Genomic DNA, 25,012 nt, shown 5'->3' with positions numbered 1-25,012 from the left:
CAAATTCATCAGTTGAAATCTGCTCGAAGTATTCTCGCCATCTATCCGTTGCGGCTCGACGGTTGGTAAGCAAAGTACCGTTCTTGTCATTAACACAACAGAAGTGTTCGATATCCTGTGTGCGTTCATCACGGCTTTTAGCAAGTCGATACAGATCTCTCTCGCCATCCCGAGTGTCCAGTTTATCGTAAAGATTTTTGAAATGGTTCGCTCGGGTGACAGCGACCGCTTTCTTTGCTTCCCGGTTGGCATTCTTATAAATTTGCCAATTAGCAGGCGTTTTATCGTCGAGAAATTTGTGGTAGAGGCGTTTCTTTTCACGGACCTTCATTTCAACATCATCATTTCAAAGCCAAGTATCTCGGTTGATGTACCGCTTACCCGGCTTGGTGACCCCAAGGGTTGCAGAGGTCGCTTTGTGGATCGTGTCTTTCATTGGGTTCCATGATTCTTCCACATTCGTAATGGTTGGCAATCGTATGAGTGAGACCGTTTCTTCTTTCTTCTCACCAAATCGCCACCATTTAATGCGCGGCGGGCCAGTGCGTTCCTCATGCTGTTTTATCGGTGGCTTAATTCGCAGGAAATGTTCTGCAATTATTTCATATTCAGAAAAATCTTCAAAATTAAAAATCCCCGTTATACATAACTGATTCTCGTATGTAATGTTGATACTCCATGTCTTGAATTGAACCAGAAAGTGGGATAATTTAAAGCCTGGATTCCATTAAGGGACACAAATTTATCGATTGAGTAATTTCTGCGAGTGAACCCTCGATCAACGTGCACACTTTCTAAACCTGTTCCCTTCCCTCCTTTCTAATTATTGTCAAAGCTAAGGTCTATCTCGAAAACTACTTATCAAGACCTCGACCTAAGATATATTTTAAAAAAAAGTCCTACAAAAAATCTGCAATTGTAGGGAGTTCCTTTCAACAAAGTACAAGGTGACGCCTTTACATGAGATTGACAGTTCCAGCATTCCTATCAAATTTCAGAACAGTAGGTGGAGCAGCTTCCAAATAAAATGTCTGTGACACAACATATAATAAATCGGGCACATCGCCCTCAATTGTTCCATTGTGTACAGGTGCGTGAAATGCACAAAAACAGATGTTCGTGGGAAATGCCCTACACCCTCGGCAGAGACGCCACACTGCTACAATTGCGGCCAGACCGGACATCCCCACTACTACCGCGGATGCCCGGCATACCAGAAGAGTATCTGGCTGGGCAAAAAAAAATGCGGAAACGATAAGGAACAAATCAACGGTAACACAGATGTCACAAAACTTGTCTCGACCAGGCAGTTAGGAATACTCTTCCTAGAACTGCAGCACATCTAGCTCCACAAGGCAACAAACTGGCCTTCAGGAATTTGGTCGAAAGTCTTGGTTCCGCCCACAAAAAAAAACAGCAAGAATCCAACTAATAATAAATCTAGAGAGGCGACTTTAACTCACGCACAACTCCTGGGACGATAAATGAGCAAACCCTTTACAACTGGATCCACGACCCTTTCACGTCAGCCAACCTAGAGGTGGTCTCCCCGGATTCCCCGACAAGACCCGCTAGTCAATCCATCATTGATTTTTTCCTGCTCTCTGACGAAGCCAAGCAAAGCTTTCAGGTACAGGAACTGATTGTCAATAAAAGCTGAAGATGTTAAATGTTTCCCAAAAATGGCGAACAAAAACCAGGAGTAGGATTCGCGCCTATTACCTTTACGTAGCCCTCGGCTATAGTATCTTAAAACTAACAAGAGAAACGTTGTTTTACAAATCCCCATAAACTTTTGGATTCGTTGACGATATTGACATGATGGAACGATCGATTTCCAATGCGAAAAATGGGTTCCCGAAATAGGACAATGCCGAAAGTCAGTCTAAGTATTAATGAAAATAGAATTCATGATGATAACTATTGCAGCAAAACCTTACAATAGGTAACTTCAACTTGAATTTATTTATTTCGGTGTAAGTTTGGGGAAGGATGGCAGTGAAGAGAAACATATTCAACGGTAATTAATCACGACAACGAGAAGTTTACAGGAAAAATAAGCTTAGGATCTAGAGAACCATAATAAGACTGTAAAGTAGTTTATGAAGTCTGGGCTGACTCAGGTGTTAGTATCTAGTAGTAAAATTTTACGATGAATTTTTGATTCGGCGAAAACGGAAGCAATATAGGGAGTTCCACACAGTAACGAATTGTATAATCTATATGACGTTCCATCGGCATCAGAAATTGTTAAATTGCGAAGACTACACCGGATCAGTCAAATACAACGAATGGCCAATGAGCAAATAACTAGAAGGACATTCGAGGCCAAACATAAAGAAATTGAACTGTATGAAACGTACGCAAAGGTTGGAGGGCACTTTTGAAGCTGCCAGGGAAAAGTTAATGTCAGCTATACACGCTCCGGCAGTTAACCGGTGGCCGGAACTTGTGTCGGGTGCCAGTCGCGCCGTTGATCCAGCCAGCAGTCCTGAAAGGAGATTAGGCAAGCTAGTATGTCTAGGGGTTAAGGCGCCTGGCCGACGTTCGCCCCTGTTGGCCGAATCAAAACCAAGTGGCCAAGGAGAACCACCATAGTGGTGGCACCGGGAGACGCTGTATCGCATTGGCTTGCCGGCCGTGATGCAGTAGGTGAATGCTCCAAAGTTCTAATTAGAGCGATCAGATCCGAGTCTGCACGGGGATTCATCTGAAGTGTGGGAGTTTCATCGGGGTTGTGGTTGTGTTCAAGCGAACAGAGAACTTCGGGTCTCCGCGTGGTGTTGCGTTTCAACACTGGTGCCGTACTCCTTAGTTCGGTAGAGATTTTGGTAGGTCTGACATCCACTAGTATGAATACTGAGCCATGCACTCGGTATAGACTGATACTGTCGTAGCTTGCTGCGGCGGGGCTCTGATTGTGATCACAAAATCAATCCGTGTCTTAAGAAGACCGTGGAATTAAGTCCACGAGACAGGTACTCACGTAAAAACCCCAGGACTCTCGTTGCTCTGACGTAGCTGAGAGGCATGTTTCCAGACAAGGGAACCTGACCTAAAAACTGGTTGAAAGTTTGGATTAGGCTGTCGCGGCGTTGGAGGAGAGGAAATAAGACAGTATAAAAGTGAATCCTGATGCAAAGAAATGAACATCATCTATTATTATATAGACAAACATAAGAAACACTATCGGGAAATATCTAAAAAGTAAACAAATGGGAATTTAGTGCCGCTCTCCATAATTTTATTCCGCATGCCGTTTTCCGTAGCTTAATCTTTCAGAGCACATTTCAGTGTTCATGTCAGTTCAGAAGATATTCAAATACTCGTGAGATTAGACAATTGATTATTTTAAAAATTAAAAGTAAAAAATCGAATATTCTCTGTAGTTATCATGACACTTAAATTTTCTATGAAAACCAGCCTGGTGACCCTACCATTTTTCGGGTCTACTCTCCAAACCTTCGCAAAAGCGTTTGTCAATCCAAAATAACCTTTTCAAAATGTCTCTAATATATCTTTATTATAAATTGGCCAGGTTTTGTCTCAACTCAAAAATCTTTGGCATAAAATTATTTTAGTTTGGGCAATTTTCTTCATTACTAGGGTGCGTCCTTCTTAGTGCTCCACCAATTTTGAAGAAATCTGAATCTAGGCAATTCGGAAAACCAACAGTGAGTTCGGAAAGAAAAGTATTGTCGGTCTGGTTGTCCTAGATTTGAATTCCGTTTGCAGCATGTTTGGTCATTGTTCAATCAAGGAGTGAACAGCAAATATGCACATAAGTATATACAGTGGCGGCCAGTGAAATGTGGACAAGCTTTAAAAGTTCAATAAAAGGGTTTTATGGAAACACAGGTACTTTATTTTGCAGGTAGTACATTTTTTAGCGTAAATAGATGCGACCTTGAAGCTTTTAGATCAGTAATGTGTTCTGACGCGCAGACAACAGTTAGAAAAACGGAAAGGATGTCGACTGTCAAAAAAAATGAAGTTGCAAAAGGAAAGATTTTGATGTTGCGAGCCGAATCTTTAAGTGTGCGGGAAGTTCGGCTAGGGTAGGCTACAGTAGCTCTGCAGTGGCAACTTTTTTTTTAAAAAAATGTTTGTGACTGGGTCTACTGATGAAAAGTAGAATTAGGAGCCCACAGAAAGACTTCTGCAAGTGAAGATCGACTCTTAAAGATGATTAGTCTTAAAGACCGGCTGAGGACGTTAGAAGACATTTTGTTGGACTTAGAGGAACACCAGTTTCTACAAGGACTGTATGACGAAGGCGCCAAAAGGCTGGGATATGTGTACACCCGCCCGCTAAGAAACCGCGCTTGACCGCTCAAATGAAACGGAAACGCCTTGATGATTGGAGGAATGTGATCTTCTCAGATGAAAGTTCAACATATCTCGTAATGATGGAATGCAGTATGTACGCAGAAGAATCGGAGAGCGTTATATCGACCAGTGTATTTTACGAACATCAAGGCCTCTAGTGAGCAGAATGATTTGGGGATGCTTTTCGTATTACCAAATCGGACGATTGGCTATGCCTGAAGGGACAATCAAGGCTGTTGATTATAAAAACATCCTAGAAGAAAATTTGGTACCTGTCCTCGAAGAGCATTTTTCGCAAGTGGATCAAATGATTTTCCAAGATGATTCTGGTCCTTGTCATCGAGCTCAATTGGTAAGCGTCATTTTTTCCTTAACTCTTATTCCATCCTCAACAATAGTCTGCAATTCCAACTGTTTTACCTTTCCTAATTTTTAACAGGTAAACAATTATTTGCGAGAACTCGATGTTTCCTGTATATTATGGCCTGGCAACAGTCCGGATCTTAACTCAATAGAAAACCTTTGGCGCATAATGAAAGTGCAGATAGCGAAAGAGGGGTGGACTAGTTTAGAAGAGTTAGACAGAATAATCCAAAAGGTTTGATAGGAAGGTATTCCAGCAGAAGTCTTGAAAAATTTAATCAGTTCATTGCCACGTCGAGTTGTAGCGGTTATAAAAGCGAGAGGCGGTTTAACAAAATATTGAAAAGTGCGTTTAATATGTACCAACATTACCACTTAAAAACGATCAAACGTCCACATTTCATTGGCCGCGACTGTATGTATATAAATATAAGAGAATTCACAAATTTTGCATTAGGAGAAGAGTGGCCGCGCCGAAGAGCTCAGTTAGGGCTGTCATGCGCCGTATTGGCGCCACTAACTCCTAAAAACATGACTAAGGGGACAAGAACAAGGTAGGCATAGTCCAGCCGGTACAAACTTCAGAGCTAGCCTGTAGCATTCATGAAAGATAGAAAGTCTCCGCCTTGCAACTAGAGAACTCCGTAAGGTTCTCAAAGAATGGTGTACTTAGTACTCGTAGCCTGGTTCTAGCTAGAGTTTGGCAATCGCAAAGGACATCCCTGAGGGTTTGTCCTTCCTCTCCCTCTTGTAAGGTATGCCCCGTTTGGGGGCATGGTCCCCTATAGGTCAGTGCCCCGTGAAGACCGCCGTAATCTTGTAAGCATTTGCACACGTCTCGCCTAAAGGCCCTTCCGATCGGGTCTTGTTATAAACGGGCCAAATTCTCCTTGGTTTGAACCTTGGTGAACCTTCGCAATCTCAAGTTAGCGGCTGCTAAGCAATGGAAGTAGATTCCCTTCCTAACAGTAGCTAGCGGGACGTTGACTATGCCCATCGAGGAACTGGCAAATGCGGATCCCCGCTTGGTGAGTCTATTAGTCCGCTTATTCCCCTCTATGCTCCTATAACCGGCTGACCGGTAATCCGTCGGGGAAGAAAACTGTGTCATAACTTTGCAATATGTCGCCGACCCCGAAGATGTCATCGGTTCTCCACTCTGTCTTGGCTAGAAAGTCGACAGCAAAGTTCCTTGACTTACCTCCATTTGAAGAAACTATCAAAATTTATCCAAAGGTTGGACAATTAGATCTTGATTCTCTGTTTTCATATCTTTGTCAAAAAAATGAATTGCAAATTGAACTGATTTAAGTTGTGTATAAGTTGTGTATCTATTGTTGACTATAAACTATATATAACTATAAAATTTCATCGCTTCTGATAACTAGAAATCCATTTCTCAAGATATTTGTATTTATAGATTTAGTTTATTTCCTAATATTAATTTAATTGACACTTACTTGAAGCATAGTCTTGAATATATTCAACTCTAGCCTCATTTTCTTTTTTCTCTAATGGTATAGGTGGATTAAGTGTGCTCATAGCACCGGTAATTGTCTGAAACAGATAAAAAATATGTTCAAAATTTTTCACGTTAATTTTTAATCCTTGATGACTTACCAGAATCGCGTCTCGTATATTCTTTTTGATATCATCGATTTTCTGTTTTCGTTCCGACTCCGAGAAACCGTTAACGTGCAAAATTCGCATTTGTTTAACAATTGTCGATTTCCCGGACTCACCAGCTCCCAATAACAGGAGCCTATGTGTCGCCCGATACACTTGTTTATCCTTTTGCAATTGTTTCGTGATGGCATCGCTGCGTCGTTTTTGACTTTTCGAATCCTCCGTATCGTTGGCAGCATCTGTTTGTTTGGAACCGGCCGAACCAAAGCAGCCCATAGCAGCCCAGGGCGACCACCAACAGGTGGCTCCGCCCTCCGGTGATGCGTCGGGAGACTCTGCCCCCCTTGTTTCACCGTTACGAGCCAGCCTAAATTTACACTATCTGATTATTGGGGTTAAACGAATTCCTTGTACGACGCCGTTTTGTTTGTTTTTCTTTAACGAGATTAACACGTAAAGAAAGTTGAAATGTTGTAAGATTTGTAGTTTTTGCGCGAAAAAAAAAGTTGTTTCTGTGTCTTCAAGTAATTCGTAGTAAGATAGCTACTGCTTCGGTGAATTCAGTCCGTTTGGTTTTAAGAGAACGCGAATTTGTAGTAATACTTAATTGTGCGTATGCGATTTATGCGGTCGGACTGAATTTTCATGGATTCTGCAAAATTAAGTACATTTATCTCGCCATTCAGTGGCCGGTGTCCTTCATTCGTTTGGATTAATTAGCTGCTTGTAAACATTGCTAGAGTTTATGTATGGCGTTCAGCTTTTATAGACTTCTTCACACGATTCTTAGGAAACCTAGAAGAGAGAAAAGAGACGAAATTAGTTGCATTCAGAAACTATTAAGATACGGATCAGCAATGCTAGTCTATCATTTAATATAAAATGAACTTCGTTAGATGAACAATTGAAGGCTTCGTGCAAAAACAACAATTGGCGGTTTCATCTAAGGCAAAGGCAACTCATTAGATGATGTCCACCTTCTGTCCTGGAAATATTGTGACCGTAAGTGTCCGCCAAATACTAGTTTGTCTCTAATTCGTTCACAAACATAACAATGAGATTTATATTAAGTGAAACCTTAATTCTAAGCTCTCTCTCCTCAAATATAAAACAAGTCGAAAATCAGAAGCTCAACATTTCAGGTATGATCGGTTTTATGTATGTCTGATGTAAAAAATATTTGAGTTGAGAACTATTCGTTTATGATCGGTGGACCGCGAAAACGTTCAACCGATCGCCATGAAAATGTATTTTTCCATACTTTGGTCCCATCAACGTTGTTATAGTCCGCCACTAGATGATGTTGCGAAAGATCAACTTCTAGACCGTTCACCCGATCGTCATGAAAATTGGTAAAGGTTACATTTTCAACCCCATCCTCGTAGGGATGGAGAAGTTTATGCAGGGGGAGTCTTCCTTCAATCCTAATGAAAGCTCGTAGCGGTCACCCCCTGTAAAAAGTTATGGCCCTCCAAAGTGGATTATTTATGACGTCGTCATGGTAGTGTTTTAATTTTCAACCCTACCACGTTAAGGAGAAAGGATGGCGGAGTATGCAAAGGGAAGTTATCTCTCTCTCAACATCGTTAAAAAATTGTGACGGCCATCCTCGCTTAGAAGGTTATGGCATACCGAATTGGGGATATTTTCATGTGAAAACACTAGGGTTTAAAAATGAATTTTGTTTTGGGATGAGCTTGTCCTTAGCCCACCATCTACTTGATGGCGGGCTGCACATATTTGAGAAGCAACTTACTTCTTCTATTCAGTGCGCGGACTACTCTTTCGTGGGCGATCGCCCAATACTTTTAAAAATTTTTAAATATTGGCTATACGGTTTCGATCGCAGGGCAGAGGCGATCTCATCAGACCCAGATCAAGTAGATGGTGGGCTAAGGACAAGCTCATCCCCAAACAAAATTCATTTTTATTAGCTCTAACCAGTTGTAGGTTCAAACAAATGCGATTTCGGTCGTTGTAATTCATACCCTTGGAGGGGTTTTGAATTGCATATATACGAGCCAATTGCCACCTGTTGCCGCTTTCGGTCACGCTGCTCCGCAGGGTAGAGGCGCTGAGGCAGCGTCTAATGAGATCGCGTCTGCCCTGCGATCGAAACCGTATAGCCAATATTTAAAAATTTTTACTAGGGTTTAACTTTGAACCCCATCCCTAGCAGGAAAGGAAATTCGGATCTTCTCTTTCAAAGCACGTTGAAAAATCGCAGTGGCCATCTCCCCTTAAAAAGTAATGGCGTTTCGAATGGGGGGTATTTTGATATCATCATGGCAAAGTTTGATTTATCAGCGCCGCCCCCGCAGAGAAAAGAAGTAAAGAGTGTACGCAGTAGGAAGAAAGTTTGGCCTGTCTAACATCGTCGAAAACTTGTGGTTATGGTCTCCCGAAAAAGGACAATTTCCGTAGCATTAATAAGCTTATTGACGGGGTAATACATTAGATTACAGATGGAGGGCCACCCAATGCCCCGCCATCCCTCCCCCATAGTCGTGGGTACGATGATCACGATGGTTAGTGTTTCCTGTTTACTCCTTGGTATAGTCAGTCAGATTGCGCTTCAGTTTCATTATCATCACACTTAATGTTGTGCAAGTGATAAGTTCACAGCAGCGAGACAAACACAAGACGAACACAGGCAGCGAGAGCATCAAGATTGGGAGGCTGATGCTCTGTCCACTCAACCATCGCGCCTTAGGAATAAGCTCATAATGTTTCGAAAATAATCCAGCTTCAGTGAACCGTAACTTTTTACGTTAGTGGGGGTAGAAAGAAGGGACTTTGTTATGCCTTCACAATTAACTTCCTGCCTTTCTGGTGGAGGGATAAGCAAATCAAAGTTTACCATGATGACATCAAAATATTCCCCGAAGAGCAAGACACATTGGGAATCGATCCCCATAAAACAGAATTCAATTGCAATGAAGATTATAAAATGGATCAAAATGTCCTTATTGATGTAATGTGCTTATATTTTCGCGCTTCGAAGTTTCAGCAAGAAATGCCTGGCATGTGACATTTCACTGGCAAGGTCAATTGCCAACCGCTGACTGAGATGCCACAGCCATTTCGAACCCATATTGCTGGAACTACTCAAGATATCAAACACTTTTCACATTAAATAAATAATGATAAACTCCGCTCGGATAGACAGCTCCAGGCTCAATAGCCACCACCGCGTCTCAGGGGAGAAAAGTGTAAGGACTTTGTAGTCTTGCAGATTACTCACTGAGGAAGCTATCACCACACCTGGCAGTTAGGCAATTACGTATAAATTGCACTACCAAAAATAAGAAAGAGAAATTTGAGGTATGATACGAATAACCGGACAACTTTTCTACTCAATCTCATGCCAACAGGAGTAATTATTTGTGAAAAAAGGGGTGTGGCAGACAGAGAGAAACCGATTTTAATAAGTTTTTGTTTCACACAAAGCCTTAAAAAAGGATATTATTTCAATACTGTTTATATTCCTTCTTGAATAAGAGGATACTAAATACAATATTCAAAATTTAGAAGACTAAATCCTCTTGACGATAACCCAGAATATGATCTCTTTCAAAGAGTGTAATATACCCTTAAAAGCACAGGTACAGGGAAGATCTAAACTCCGCGCACTGTTCGAAAATGGTGTTGATGTGATCAATGCAGGAGGATCCGGAGCGGAAACCAGGCTGCTCTCTGTCGATCAAACTTTGGAGATATTGTTTGATGCGTTCCAGAAAGATTTTAGCTGTTACCTTTGCAAACAGCAAAGAGCACGCAGATACTCCTCCAATTGTCACATTCAAAACGGATCCCCCTCTTCGGGACCTTGACGATTATTCCCTGGTTCCATTCTCTAGGAATTTCAGTACGAGTGGCAGCAGCAGATCAACAGTAACTGCAGGTACAGCGATACATAACTCTGCGGGGAGACCGTCAAGCCCAGTGGACTTACTCCGGTTGACTGCGTTGATGCCTGAAATGATTTTTTTTCTGCTTGGAGGAACAGTCCGTATCTGCATGTTGCAGTGACTAGTCATTTCATCCAGAAGAGGAGGAACTCCACCGGATGTGATCTGGTTAAGAACCATGTGGATAAGAATTCGACCGTTGACATCCTTCATAGGACCATCGAACAATTTGCGACAATATGCTCTTTCGTAATGCGGTATACAATCCTGAAATCATTGCGGGCTGCGGTATCTCCCGCTTCACTAACTAGCGCAATAGCAAATTCTCTCTTATCATGGCGTACACTATGCTGAACTTTTCAAGATTTCGCTCGGTATCGGCGTCCGAGTGTATCAATCCTGCCATCGCTCGCGGCGGCCAGTAGAGTCTTCAACCCCTTTCGTTCATCGATCCGCCGCCACGATTCCGCAGTCAGTCAGATTCTATGACGTCCCTTTGGGAACTAACTGACAACTTGTGTAAGACCCGAAAACAGAGCATTTTTGATGGTGGCCCAATGCGCATCGATATTCTCAGGCGGATTAATTAGTATATCTCCCGTTCGATGCGCAAAATAGCTCTTCCACTGTCGAGCGACAGCTGGGTCATACAAGCGGTCGATGTTGAACTTAGTGTCAACTGACAATTTCGACTTGCTATTACCCTTTTAATCGTGGTAACATTTCTACCAAACTTTCTAGCACAATGGTGGATGCTGTTGTCTATATTACTGCAAAATTTTATACTTCTAACATGAATTTAAGATGTAGTTTCTGAGAATGTCCCCCCCAAGCTAAGTGTCCTTTTTCTACTCTCCTCCTTTGGGTACTTTTAGAGTGAACTTCAGGGGACTTTCAGCAAAATTTAAAAATTTAATAATGCACTGTTTACGCTTCTTTCGTGCAAGTACCAATGAGAGGAGTATTTTTGAACCTACACACCATATAGAACCGTCATCTGAGAATGGCCTCTCAACGTAAGGGACCTCTATATACTTCCCCTCCCTCTTCCTCTCCAGTACTTAGCAACCGATATCAAAAGTAATATCTGTTCCGAACAGCACTAATCGAGATCTTTCATTGGGAGTCACACATGGCAATATTCCGTGAAAAAATATAACGTCCGTTTCTGCATGAATGGGGAATCTTTTTAAACTACACTTAGAATGACGTCATTCACTACATGGGCGAAGATTCATAGTTCGAACTTCCTCACCGTATTAGCAGCGATAATAGTTTTAGAGAATAGTACATGTGACAGACAGATAGACACACGAATAGACAGATAAACAGGCAAACAAGGAACCGATTTTAATTAAGGTTTTGTTTTCCAAAAAATCTTAAAAATGGGTTTCTTCTATCCAACATTAATTTTCCCAAATTAAAAGTTAGCTTTTTTTGTTGGGATGTTCACACCCACTTGATCACGAACCGGACCACTTGGGAAGCAACTTACCTCCTCTCTTGCGGTCCACGGACTCCTTTTTTGGGTTAAACATCCAAGTTTTTCAAAAAATTTGAGTCACACTGCTCCCAGAGCAGAGGTGAAGTAGCATCTGATGAATTGCCTCTGCCCTGGATGAAACGGTCAGTCAACTGTTTTACAAGTTAGCATTCTATGATAAAAGATGCGGAAAACCATTTGATTAGATACATCCAGTTGGATTTCCAATAAAATAGTTTTTGATCTTTTATTTGGCCAAATTTAAATGAATTAAAATCAAAACCAAAAATGAAGTATGATTGAGCAACATTGTTTGCTGTATTTTCTAAACACAAGCGCAGTCAGCCAACTTCTGTAACATCTACTGCCAAAACCAGCGATAAAATAAGACTATTAATTGAAATTCTTCCTAAAGCCATTAATCCCATTCGATTTGCCAATGCAACAAAAGCATGGATTCCAGGTTTTAAAAGAGAAAACAAACACATCCACAGCCCATGATAGTTTGGAAGTTTGCGGAGCTATTAAGTGGATCCGTTCCACTCAGCTTTGAGATTATCCTTGATCTGTATTTTCATATTTCTATGATGATTTCCAATACCGTGAATAGATTAAAAATGGAATTTACTGATTTTAATATAAGCTGAATGCATAGTTTGACGAAAACCGTGCAATTTGACCCGGAAGGGTTAGTTCCAGTCTTATTTTGATGCTAATAGAAGTTCTAAGGAAAATCAAATTAGATCCTTGAAGTAAACATTCTGTTAGCAGGCATGGTTCTTGGATAAGGAGACGGAGGTTTTAAAGCGAAGTATATTGATGTGTATCTCAAAATAGGCATCGACTTATGAGGGATAGGCCAAGTAGGTGCAAGGAACTGAATACCATGGGATCGCGATAGTGGATGCATTGAGGGGAACTATCACGCTCGATATTTTTATTATTTTATTACATCTCCTATTGTAGTTTGGGGCGTGCTTATCGCGAGAGGCGACCAAAGGGATAAAAATTTGTGGGTTAGTAACTTACAAATTTTTAACCCTTATTGTTACCGAAACGGATAGGAACTGACCTCGTGGCAACGAAAATGTGCGCACGCTCCTCGACAACGGTTGCAAGGATCCCCGGAATGTCCGCTTTTTCCATCTTAAGCGGGAATTCTAGGCCTAAGCGAAGTAAGATGATGGCACTCTAGAGAGTACTCCTCTCCCTCTTGCCACACTAATGACAATGTACTTTTGTACTCGGGAAAGCCAAGTGGTGGCAGATGCGAATCTGGTGTGGGGTTGCTTTTAATGCCTGCCGCAGAGCGCGCTCTTTTCACCTGGGAGCCGGTTTCTGACAGAATTCAAACTGCAAGATTTCGGTCACGGTTAAGGAGCATCACAATTGTACAATGCTATGCTCCAACAGGCACTTATGATATAGTGGAGAAAAATGCGGTTCAGGAGGGGCTTCTTAAAAGTGACATTGTGATCGCGATGGGTATCTGAATGCCAAAGTGGGATCTGACAACACCTTCCTCAGATTTGAAAACATGGTCTTGGCGAACGTAACGGTAACGGTGGGAGGTCGTGGATTTCTGCAACTTCCTCCGCCTCGTCACGGGTGGTATATTGTTCGATTACAGAGCCTGCCATAAGGTCAATTGGGTTTTAACTGACCAATGCAGTACAAACAATCAGATCGACCACTTCGCGATCAACAATAGATTTAAGAGTTTTCTCCTGGATGTGCATAACAGGAGAGACGCTGACATGGCTCTCGAAAGGGATCACCATTTGTCGAGCTAGGAGTCGTAAAAATTTTCAGTTTCCCAAATTCCTGCCAGCCTTTCTGTACAATTTCTGGAATCTCCCTACCGATCAACGTATCTTTCCCGGGAGTCCGACGATTTTGTAATTTTTGTCCCTTTTTTCGAAGGTTTTCTTATTAGTCCTTTCGTTTAGAGCGGAGGCAACTAATGAGACGCTGCCCCTGGTTCTGCCTTGGGAGCAGCGTGACCGAAGTGGTTACTGAATGCTGTTGGCTATAAATTATATTCATGTTAGAAGCTGCTTAATGAATTCAGACCTAAGCTGGCTAAGGTTAATCTAATTTTTGTGTTTTTTTAAATTTGGGTTCTAGACCAGAAAGACGGTCTATTTTCAGTTTGTTCGATCCAACATCAGTAAGACTCCCTCATATCCTCCTGGTGTTATGGGTTATGGGGGAATCTATTGCTGTTTACCAACGAAGCGTATATGAGTAACAAACAATGCTGCAATATATGCACGCCGGAAACAATGTTTATAATAAACGATAGAGGCCACTGAAGACCACATTTTAAGGGAGAACAACATTTGGGCCGCCAGGTTTACTAACCAAAAGGTGAATAGCAGAACGCATATCCTATTCCTATCTATTAGGATGATAATCATTCAGGTGGTTTTATCGAAGTAATATAACTTGAAAGAAAGAGAACATGTCCTTTTAGTTTTAGCTTTTACATACGGGAGAGGTTGCAATCCAACACTTTCCGGCGATTAAGAAAAGAGGGTAGTTCCTGGTTCCGTAACTTCATACAACACTAATTTACAGGTATATAGTACAAAAGAATAAGGAAGAACTCTCAACTGAATTAAATTATTCAGCGCACGTGCCATTGGCTAACAATTATGAGGAACTATTAATGCTAAATTTGATCACTTTTAATGGAGATAATATTGATAATGATACATTCCCGTTAAGAATTATTTACACCACCAGAAGATGTAGTGGAAAATAGAGAAAGGCACGGGAGACTAAGAAAATAACGATTCGAATAGGTTTAGAAAAACTCAGTTTGAAAATAGCCAATCAGATCTCCTCCTCGGAAGAATAATTAATTTGGCAACATTTGAACTGACGAATTGAATTTACATGAAAGGAAGACGAAAGAAGGAATTAATTCTGATCGAGTCTGCTCTCTGCTTTCGTCTCCTGTCAAAGAGGTCAAACAATACTTAAGGGAAAAGCACATTGTTAAGGCAGCGGTGCACTTCGTAGAAGGAACAGCATCCTTTCAAGCACTTAATGCGGTGTTTTCATTTCTCAGGATAACAACACTCCAGTTGGCTTACAAGCCGAATGGTCCACGGGCTGCTCTTTTTGGCTATAACACCCAAGTTTCGAAAATTAAAATAGGGACGAAGACGGCTACGGTTTCTTATCAGGGCAGAGGCAACTCATCACATGCTACCTCACCTCTGCCCTGGGGGCATTTGATCCAGTCCGACATCAAGTAGATGCGGATTTAGGACTCCCCAATACCTAAAAAAAAATTGTCTAGCTCTGGCCAAGCTTTGAACTGAACTGTGGGCGGGCTTACGTTGAATATAATTTGTGCCCTTGTCGTGTTTTGCAAATTATAAAAGGGAGCGTATAACATCTGCGAGCCGCTTCGGTCACGCTATATAAAAAAAAAAAAAAAACTGGTCATACTTTTTGGACACAGTAGTATAAGAATATAACCTTGGTAGGTTAGGGGATCTGACGAACTAGCCAAATAGTAGGGACGCCTTTACACGGGCCAGAACCCTTCTGTGAAATCGAAAACGGTTTCATGGCTATGAATCTAAGAAATGAAGAGGAACGGTTGAGGGAACTATACTGGGCGGGCCTACCAGGGATGGAGCAGTCCAGGGTGCTTATTGGGAGATACGAACCCATATGCACAGAGGATTGCTTAAACCTCACCAAAAAGGACCTCCGAATCATAGTGGGAATTCTCACTGGTCATTTTCGGCTGAACTATCACCTAGGGAAGCTAGGGATATCTACGGACACTGCCTGCAGTCCTGGGACAGTGTCCGGCACTTGTGCAAAGTAGATCGAGGTATCTGGGAGAACACTTAATACCAGATGCAAAGCTGAAAGATCTAGAAGTAGGGAACATACTAAAGTTCCTAACGGTTATAGGCCTGCTTGAGATGGTATGATCAATACGTACACTATAACCAGTAAAAGGGGCACAATAGTTCTTCAAGAACGCGGTGCGACTTTCCCTTAACAGAATAATAATAATAATAGTTTAGGGGAGAGTGCGGCACAATGAATTTTTAATCAAACGGATTTTACATTTAAAAGATAGTAATTATTCAATCGGCTCTTATAACATTCTATTGTGCAAGTATCTCTTAAGATTTTGCCCGACTTTAGCCTTTCTACCTCTTCACGTTCATCGCATCGAGTGAACGATTTCAAAATGGCTCGTACAGGATTGGTTGAAACAGAGGCATTCGGAGCACATTGAAACGTTTAATGGAGCCTCATGAGTGTTTTATTGTGCTCCATGTGTTTTTCTTTTTGCAGTAAGCATTTGTTTTTGTTTTTCATTTTATCTCAAAATGGTACGAAATCGACAGACGTTAGTCTCTGTAGATTTTCGTGGGTACCCTTCGCGTGGACCTAACCGGTCTTTTTAAGACACGAATTGATTTTGTGTCCACAATCAGAGCCCCGCTAAGGCAAACATAACGATACAAGTCTACACTGAATGCATGGCTCAGCATTAATACTGGTGGATGCGAAACCTACCTAAATCTCTACCGAGCTATGGAGCAAGGTACGTGTTTAAACGCAACACCACATTTCAGGCCCGAATGTCTCCGTTCGCTTGAACACAACCACAACCCCCATGAAACTCTCACTAGGGAGACAACCGCAACAACCGAGCTGAACGCACATGCAACAGGAATAATCCTGTAATTCCGGTCCCTATGGTACCGATATACCTCTGGTAAGGGTTCGTAACCTACTGCCTTTTCAGATGAGTTCCCATGGAGACTCGGGTCTGATCGCCCTGATTAGGCCTTTGGAGCATTCCCCTAGTATAACACAGCCACTAAACCAATATGATACAACGTCTTACGGTACCACCACTATGGAGGTTTTCCTCGACCACTTGGTTTTGGTTTGGCCGACAGAGTTGCTACCCCGTATTCTTCACCCCCACCTCTGAGCAGCGGTGCGAAATCGACAGGACTCTTTGTTGAAGATGACATGAAGACAGCAGTGGAAGTAGCCTTGGGCGGATGCAATATGAGACGTGCTGCTGTTCTATAGAATGTGAATCATGTCACGTCAACAAGATATGTGAAGAAAACGAAAGAGATATGTGACATATGCGTCTTCTTACTCAGGATGTTTTTCACAGCAAAGCAAGAGCAGAAACTGAAATTAAAATGGCAATGATGAACAGAATATGACATTCTTATAAATTTGCCAATTGGTCGGTGTATTATCGTCGAGAAATTTGTGGTAGAGGCGTTTCTTTTCACGGACTTTCAGTTCAACATCATCATTTCAAAGCTAAGTATAATATCTCGGTTGATGTACCGCTTACCTGACTTCGTAATCCCGAAGGTTTTTATGTATGAAACAGATAATGTCGTCAGGCATTGATTCGCTGTCCCATACCTTGAGCATAAGTTGATGAACCATTTGGTGTAATTGTTCGCCTCCATATTTAACCAATTCGGCTGTAATTCCATCAGCTCCTGGCGGCTTATGATTTTATAGCCGATGAATTGCTCGGACTGTTTCTCTTGTAGTTGATGGTGGCAGTATTTGTCCGTCGTTTTCAGTTGGCGGGACCTCCAACTCGCCGATGTTCTGGTTGTTCAGTAGTTCATCAAAGTATTCAACCCATCGTTCCAATATGCCCATTCAGTCAGAAATCAGATTTCCCTCTTTGTCTAGGCAGGATGAACATCGAGGTGTGTAAGGTTTCATCCTGCTGACTTGTTGGTAAAACTTCCGCGCCTGATGCGGGTACTCCCTGTACTTTTCGAGTTCACAGACCTGTTGGTTCTCCCAGGCTTCCTTTTTCCGTCTGTGAAGTCGCTTCTCCGCTCGCCGGAGTTCGTGATAAGTTTCCAGGCCAGTAATTGGGTACACTTAAAGAGGATCGTACCGCTCGCATGTACCTTAGCACCACGGATCACTTTTCCAAGGCCAGGTTAAAGAGGACGCACAATGGGGCATCCCCTTGTCGTAGACCGTTGTTGATGTTGAATGGTATCGAGAGTGATCCTGGTGCTTTTAACTGACCTCGGAGAGGTCAGAGTCGGCCTAGTCTGTCTTATCAATTTCTAATGGCCGTGCATAGTTTTACCCTGACTATGCTATCATAGGCGGCCTTAAAGTCAATGAAACTGGTGTTTTACACAAAACCTTAAAAATGAAAAGTTGAAAAAAGTTTCAGGTGGGGTGCTATGGGTAAAACCAACTTTCGTGGTTCATTGTGCCCCTCCTTTGCCATCTAATTGAAAAGGTGCTAACCGATGGTCGCGTTTCTTCTCTGGCAGTAGTGATATCCTCGTGCAAATTTAAAATCATTTCAATTTTTACTTTGCAACAAATACCATCATCATTTTTTCTTCTGACATGATTCATACAAATTAACTTGCAGAACCTCGAGAAAGCTTCCAGTGTAAAATGTTCGCGAAATTAACTGCAAACCGAATAGGAATGCATAAATAAACTCTAAAAGTATCTTGGCAAATTCCTCAAATAAATCTTTGCTACCTAAAATATACGCAAATAATAAGATACCAAAATCCGCCGATGCATATTATCAACATCAAAGAAAATAATGAATTATGTATTTCACGTGTACAACAGATATGTGCGCTCCTCTACATTATTTTCGTGCAGCGACACCGAAAAGGGGGCTGTTATCCGTACACTCAAAATAATATCTGCTACCTCAGCGACTCCTTCGACAGCACAGCGGAAAATGTGAAAAAAGCCCCAAAAAACACAAAAAAAAGATTAAATTCAGTAGCACAGACTAGATTGCCGTGACTTCTCCACTACGCCAATATGCAAGGGAAGAATTTGTAATTTAAAGCCAACATCTTCTCGCGTATCTTTCATCCAAGTAGGAACCTATTTAAGCTTGTCTATGTGAATGTGCGCGACCTTTCCACGGGAGTTCAGTACTATTTTTGAAAGCCTCCCAAAAGGGGCTACGACCTACAAAAGTCAATGTAATATGGTTTATTGAAACTTTAAATCATATTGTGCCTCGGGAGAGTATGGAAAAAATTGTAGGCTCCGGAAAATAATAAATTGCATTAATTGGAAATTGAACTTTATGAGGGTGGGGGTGGGACTGCCGGTAATAAGCACAACCATGACTACTTACGGGATAAAGGATAACAACGAGACGAAATTGATGTGTTGAAAATATCGATGTGTTTGGTTATTTTAAGAATCTGGGTCAGGAATTTCATTGATTACATTGTTTGCGAGCGGATATTAGGGAGCAGATAAAAGGCTTTGTTGGAAAGGAACTTTCCACTATTAATCGTATATTGTGACCTTGGATAATAGTTTATGTGCTTTTTACTATAAGCTCAATCACTATTCAATCATATTTTCTCTAAAATATCATCACTATTGGGGGTATCCTGTTTTTACCTAACCGGTGAAAGTCCCCACCAACTCCATAAAGAAATGTTCTGTTTAAGTTTACGAAAAGTCAATTAGGGTTTCCGCGACAAATGATAATCGGATACGTCACGCAGTATCCCCTTACCTCAGCATATTTGTTGGGGCAGTAGGAATTGCAATCCTAGAGGAGAAAAGTTGTTTGATTTTATCACTTCAGCTGGTCTGATGACCGCGAACGTAGGGTGCGCGCCGGGAACTGCAAAAACTCAGGAAATCAACCAGGCGAATTCTGAACCGGGCTTGCAAAAGTAATAAGAACGAAGACTGGTTGAATATCAGGAACTCATAGCGTGAATATAAGAGCCTCGTTAGGTGTTCGAAACAAGACTCCTTTAGAGTGAACTGTGAGGAACTGGGAGGTGAAAGAGAGAATTCAAGGCTGTGCAGTTTCCTCAAAAGAGATGAGTCGGCCAAGTTGGACTCTCTTAGAAAACCCGACGGTACTTTCGCGAGCTCCAGAGTGGATTCAGTACAGACCCTCCTGGAAGTAAACTACCCGGGCGAACGGGTGAGAGAAGTGACAGGGGGAGAGGTGACGCTTCTTGCAACCCCTTCAACACGTAAGTACTGCAAGGGGAACTGGAACACTGCGAAAGCGGTTGTTACCCATGAAAAGGTGAAAGCTGCCATACTGTCCTTTGAACATTTCAAAGCACCTGGCATGGATGACATCTATCCGGCAATGCTAAAGGAGGGTATGGAGCACTTAGAGCAACCTCTAAGAAATATTTTTCGAGGATGTCTTGCTCTGGGCTATGTGCCTTTCTCTTGATAAAAGAATAAGATAGTCTTCATACCGAAACCTGGGAAAGATGACTACTCTAATCCAAAGAACTTCAGACAGATCAGCTTGACTTCATTCTTGCTGAAAAGTTTGGAGAGACTGGTGGAGCGTCACATTCGTGGAAACGCACTCAAGTCGCATCCACTCAATGAAAACCAACATGCTTACCAGCGTGGAAAAACCTGTGAGTCTGCTCTTCATTCTTTGGTCACAAAGATAGAGAATGCAACTTTGAATGATGAATACGCGAAGGGGGTGTTCGTGGACATTGAAGGGGCTTTTGAATTTGCGCCTTTTCAAAAACTTTGTGATGCTTCAAGAGAGCATGGTGTTGATGATGCTTTAATTAAGTGGATCCATGCTATTCTAACGCAGAAATTGCTGTGCGCTGAGGAGGCGTCGATCGCTATCTGACTGCAGAAGCAACGAAGGGCTGCCCCAAGGTGTGCTTTCGCCACTTCTGTAGAGTATGCTGATCGATTCACTACTATGCGAACTGTAAAATGTCCCAATACACGCTCAAGCTTATGCCGATGACGTCGCCGTGCTTGCTGGTGATCGAAATCTTGGAACGGTATGTAGGAATATACAACGTGCCGTTGAGAGTTGGTGCCCCAAACATGGTCTTTCAGTTAATCCAAATAAAACCACAATGGTATTATTCACAAAAAGGAGAAAACTGGATGGACTTTGCCTCCCTGAGATGAGGGGTACTACCCTTCAACTCAAGAGTTGAAATATCTGGGAGTCCCTTTAGATAAAAAACTACTTTGGAACAAACATGTAGAGGTAAAGATGAAACGAGCTCTCATAGCTTATGGGCTGTGCAGACGGACCTTTGCCTCGACATGGGGACTCAGGCCTCATGTGGTACGGAAGTCTTCTACACCGATGGCTCAAAAACAGAAGAAAGTTCTGGAGCCGGAGTCTACCTCTCGAATAAAAACGAGAGGTGGGCTTATCCTTTGGGACAATATGCAACGGTTTTTCAAGCCGAAGTTGATGCGATCCTAAGGGCGGCAAACTGGGTGATTGACGAGCGGTTAAAGGTAGGTGCTACATTAAGGGCGTTGAGTAGTCTTTTGATCACCTCGAAAATCGTTCAGGAATGCAGAAACCGTTTGAACTCAGAACCAGCAATTGGAGTATCAGTAGCATTGGCTAAGTCTGTTTTCAAAAACTGGGAACAAGCTTCCCACAATGATAGGTGGCAGAGCCTAAATACTGCTCGACACACCAAACTTTTCCTGTCAGAACCGAACATGCGTACCGCAAAGTTTATCCTGTCGAAAAGCAGGAGAACTTGCAGATGCTTTGTTGGCATTCTGACAGGCCATAATTCACTAGTTGGGCATATGTTCAGAATTGGAATTGCTCATGATAATACGTGCTCCTCCTGTAATGACGAAGCGGAATCCACGGAACATTTTCTATGTGAATGCCCCGCTTATGGCCGCAGCAGGCATCAGATCTTCGGTGTCGTTGTTCTCCAGTTGCGATGGGTAGCATCACATCCATAACGGAAATCTTGCGATACGTTAACGAATCCGGAATATTCCGTTAGACGGGGGTGGCGAGTACAATGGACCAACACGGCCTGAGTGTTCAGAAGCTGAAGCTTCTCCCCCACCACACACACACATACACACATCCCCAACCTAGCGAATTCAACTCTTCCATGGCAGTAAGAAGAAGCAACGCAATGTGCTTTTCCCAAATATAGATACTAACATATACCACTTGTCTACCATAAGAATGCAGCTCAAATTTCTGGAGAATTAATTCTTTCCATGTCAGGCAGGAGAATAACCTCCGAAAAACGATACCTGTGTTTCGGATTATTTTACAGTTACGATATAATGTTCATTTCTATTTCCATGAAAATAAGTTTACTATCAAATAATCCGAATTGAAATAATCATTATCATCTGTTCTATTTTGTGTTTATTTTGTAGCAAAGAGAATATTCAATTCGACGCTTGGATTTATTAAAGTGATCCCTGTGGAGTGGAAAAAATTGTCGTAGATTGATTTTTAAGGTTTGCGTGAAACAAAACCTTATTAAAGTCGATTCAATGACTGTCTGTCTGTCCATCTGTTTCTCTGTCAAATCCGATTTACTCCGAAACGGTTGAACCTTTCACTTTCCGTTGAGTTTAAGGGAGGCTCCCCATGCATGGGAAAAGGGGTGCACAATTTTTTTTCCACAGAATATGGTCGTATGAGGTATGAAATGAAAGAGCTCAATTAGTACTTTTCCGTTTTGTGTAAAATCAATTCAGTGTCTGTCTGTCTGTCGCACGTACTTTTCTCCAAAACGGCTAAACCGATCCGAACGAAATTTGATGGACAGATGGGAACTATGAAATCCCACGCATAAGGCGAGTTTTAAACTCCACTATGGGGGCTCCCCATACATGCAAAGGGGAATTCAAAAAATTTTTTTTACCGGATATAGTCGTGTAGGGTATCAAATGAAAGGTCTCGATTAGTACTTTCTGCAACTATTTTGTCGTAAATTGCAAAGTGCGCGAATGAGGTGTCAAAATGTACGCACTTAAAGTGAGATAGGACTCATTTTCGGAAACTACCCAACTTAAAAACCCGAAAAATAATCAGGGTGGTGTGCTTAGATAAAATTTAGGCCTCAAAATCTGTCCCATTCCGATATAAGCTCAAATAAATTTACCAATAGTATATTACCAACTTTTACAAATTTACTGAAAAACCCCCCTTAAATTCATCCTAGGACTTCCAAATTTTGTACCAGGATAGAGGACAATATTTCGTATATACCCGCTAAATTTCATTTATTAACGCCAAAGTTATAGCAATTCAAACTTAGCAATTCCACACGAACTAACTGCTTTCAAAGCCAAGCAAATAAGATACTGACGTCATAATTAACTCAGAGTGTGAAGCGTATGAGGCTGACTAGTATCAATACAGGGCTTTCCACCAAATGATTTATTTAAATCGCTCTCTAAAAACTAGAGGGCAATGAAATTTTTAGCTATGTGACACGGAGCTGTCATGCGCTCGTCGCTCCTCACATCTTCTTCTTTTTCTTCAGCCTTTGCCCCGTTCCCAAGCGGGATCGGCTCGTCCTGACCGGCTTCGCAATTTTATTTTATCAAACGCCTGATCTGGATGCAATTTTGAGGCTTTTAAATGCCCATCTAATGAATTAAGCCACCGTTGTTTCGGCCGACCTTTTGGTCGCTTACCATTGACTTCGATGTTCAGAGCAATCTTGGTAAATGCACTCTCGTTAACGCGAATTACGTAGCCATACCATCGAAGACGCCTCTCTCGCAATTTCCCCACGATCGGCAAATTTTAGATTTGAGATGTTCGCTGATACGTCGATCACAAAGAACATCAGTTGTGCAATGCCACTTCATCTTCAGGTCGCATTAATGCGTGAAACTCTCTCCATTGGCTGATAGCATTGACCGGAGATATTTAATCTGCTCAGTTCTGGGCAGGTTACTACAGCTGAGAGCGCTGAGCCATTTAAATATCTCGAATCAATGCTATCAGCCAAAATATGAGCCTCGAATATTTTGTTTTCGAAATACCTTATATGTATTTCTCCTGTTCATTTCTTTGTGGCTTCAGTTTCATATCAAATGCTTTGCAGGTGATAAGCTTACAGCAACAGGCCAGCACAACATAAATATTCAAGGCAACCGGGATTCTAACCCGGGGTAACCAGATCGAGGGGCTGACGGGGAACCATCTCAATCACCGCATCCGTCCATACAAAGTAAAAACAAAACCCATAACGGCAAAAAAACGCACAATGGTCATCACAATGGTATTGACTAGTTCCGACAATAAAACAAATGAGAACTTTAATCAGAAGATGCCTACCTGCTTAGTTCTTCAGTTATGTATGTCTTTTTCTCGACTTATTTTATTTTATAAGTAATATAAGTAAAAGTACTACTACTACTAATTGTACAATTGTATAATTGTACTAATTGTAATAACTCCGCCGTAGCGGGTCCCAAGCCCGGTTGTGAATGGAGGAGGCATGGATAGCTTCAGTCTGAATGGCTATACGCCACCGCAGCGTCTCAGGGGGTACGTGAGGAAAGTGCAGAAACTTTGCAGTCTTGCAGATTACTCACTGAGGAAGCTATCCCCACACCTGGCAGTTAGGTATAACTTGTAAATCCATCTAAAGAGAAGAAGGAGAAATTTGAGGTCTCGTACGGATAACCGGCGGGAGTTGTCTGATTTGGTGACTGAGTCGGGCACCCGTAATGGACAGCACGACATTAAAACCACTAGTCGTGGGGTGATTCGACGTCTGGGCGCCACGCGACCAGAAGCATTGCTCCGCCTGCTGCAGCTGTTTCGCCACAATCTATGGCGACCATTTCAGCACGTTCGCGTAGGCAGCGGATGAAGTGGACTGAAGAAATGAACCTCTTCATCATCCGTTCCTACTACGAAATAATCGCGGGGGTGGGTACAACATCTTACCGTCCCTTGTTGCACCAGAGATTCATGGAGTCTTCCCCGCAATTCGCGCACGTGACGGTGCAGCGAGTCGCACACCAGAACCGCTTTATTACTCGCACCGACACAATCTCGACTTAAGGTCATCGTGGAAACTGGTGACCAAACACCACGCTGCACTATAGGCAACAGTTTCAGTATTCGCCGAAGCACTATTCTCAACCGTCCAGCTGAGGTTTGCGCTGAGGTTCGGGACGAATTCCAAAGAACATATATAGAATTCTCGGAAATGGATCCTTTGCATAGACCAGGTATTCTCAGGATCTATGCATCTCCAGCAACTCCGAGAATTCTATCTCAAGTCAATAATGAGGTGACTGTGTGCTGATATGTCGCTGCTGCAACTATAATCACTTGTTTATTGTGCAGTTGCGGCTGTCAGATTGCAAGGTCAGAAGATTCGCTTTCGTGTTATTGGTTTGAGTGATCCATGGAAAATTCGTCTGGAACGTCGGCGAGACTCGCTAAGGCAGGACGTTGCTAAGCTGATTCAAAGCAGCACTGGCA

At 42.2% G+C, this 25,012-nt stretch overlaps 1 protein-coding gene across 6 annotated transcripts in view; it reads right to left on the bottom strand.

Moving 5' to 3' along the window:
• The window catches only part of LOC119653501 (guanine nucleotide-binding protein G(s) subunit alpha), a 132,536-nt gene that overhangs the window by 11,595 nt on the left and 95,929 nt on the right, over positions 1-25,012 (bottom strand). For all 6 annotated transcript variants that reach the window (XM_038058151.1, XM_038058156.1, XM_038058153.1 and 3 more), the window contains 2 exons: positions 6,313-7,113; positions 6,153-6,249 (listed from right to left, as the gene is read on the bottom strand). In XM_038058151.1, the coding sequence (XP_037914079.1) occupies positions 6,153-6,249; positions 6,313-6,594 (379 nt within the window). In that variant the 5' untranslated portion in view covers positions 6,595-7,113. The remainder of the gene's footprint in view (positions 1-6,152; positions 6,250-6,312; positions 7,114-25,012) is intronic.

Source organism: Hermetia illucens, chromosome 4 (assembly GCF_905115235.1).
Source record: "Hermetia illucens chromosome 4, iHerIll2.2.curated.20191125, whole genome shotgun sequence".
Taxonomy (NCBI): Eukaryota; Metazoa; Arthropoda; class Insecta; order Diptera; family Stratiomyidae; genus Hermetia; species Hermetia illucens.
This window is presented reverse-complemented; position numbering and strand designations above follow the sequence as displayed.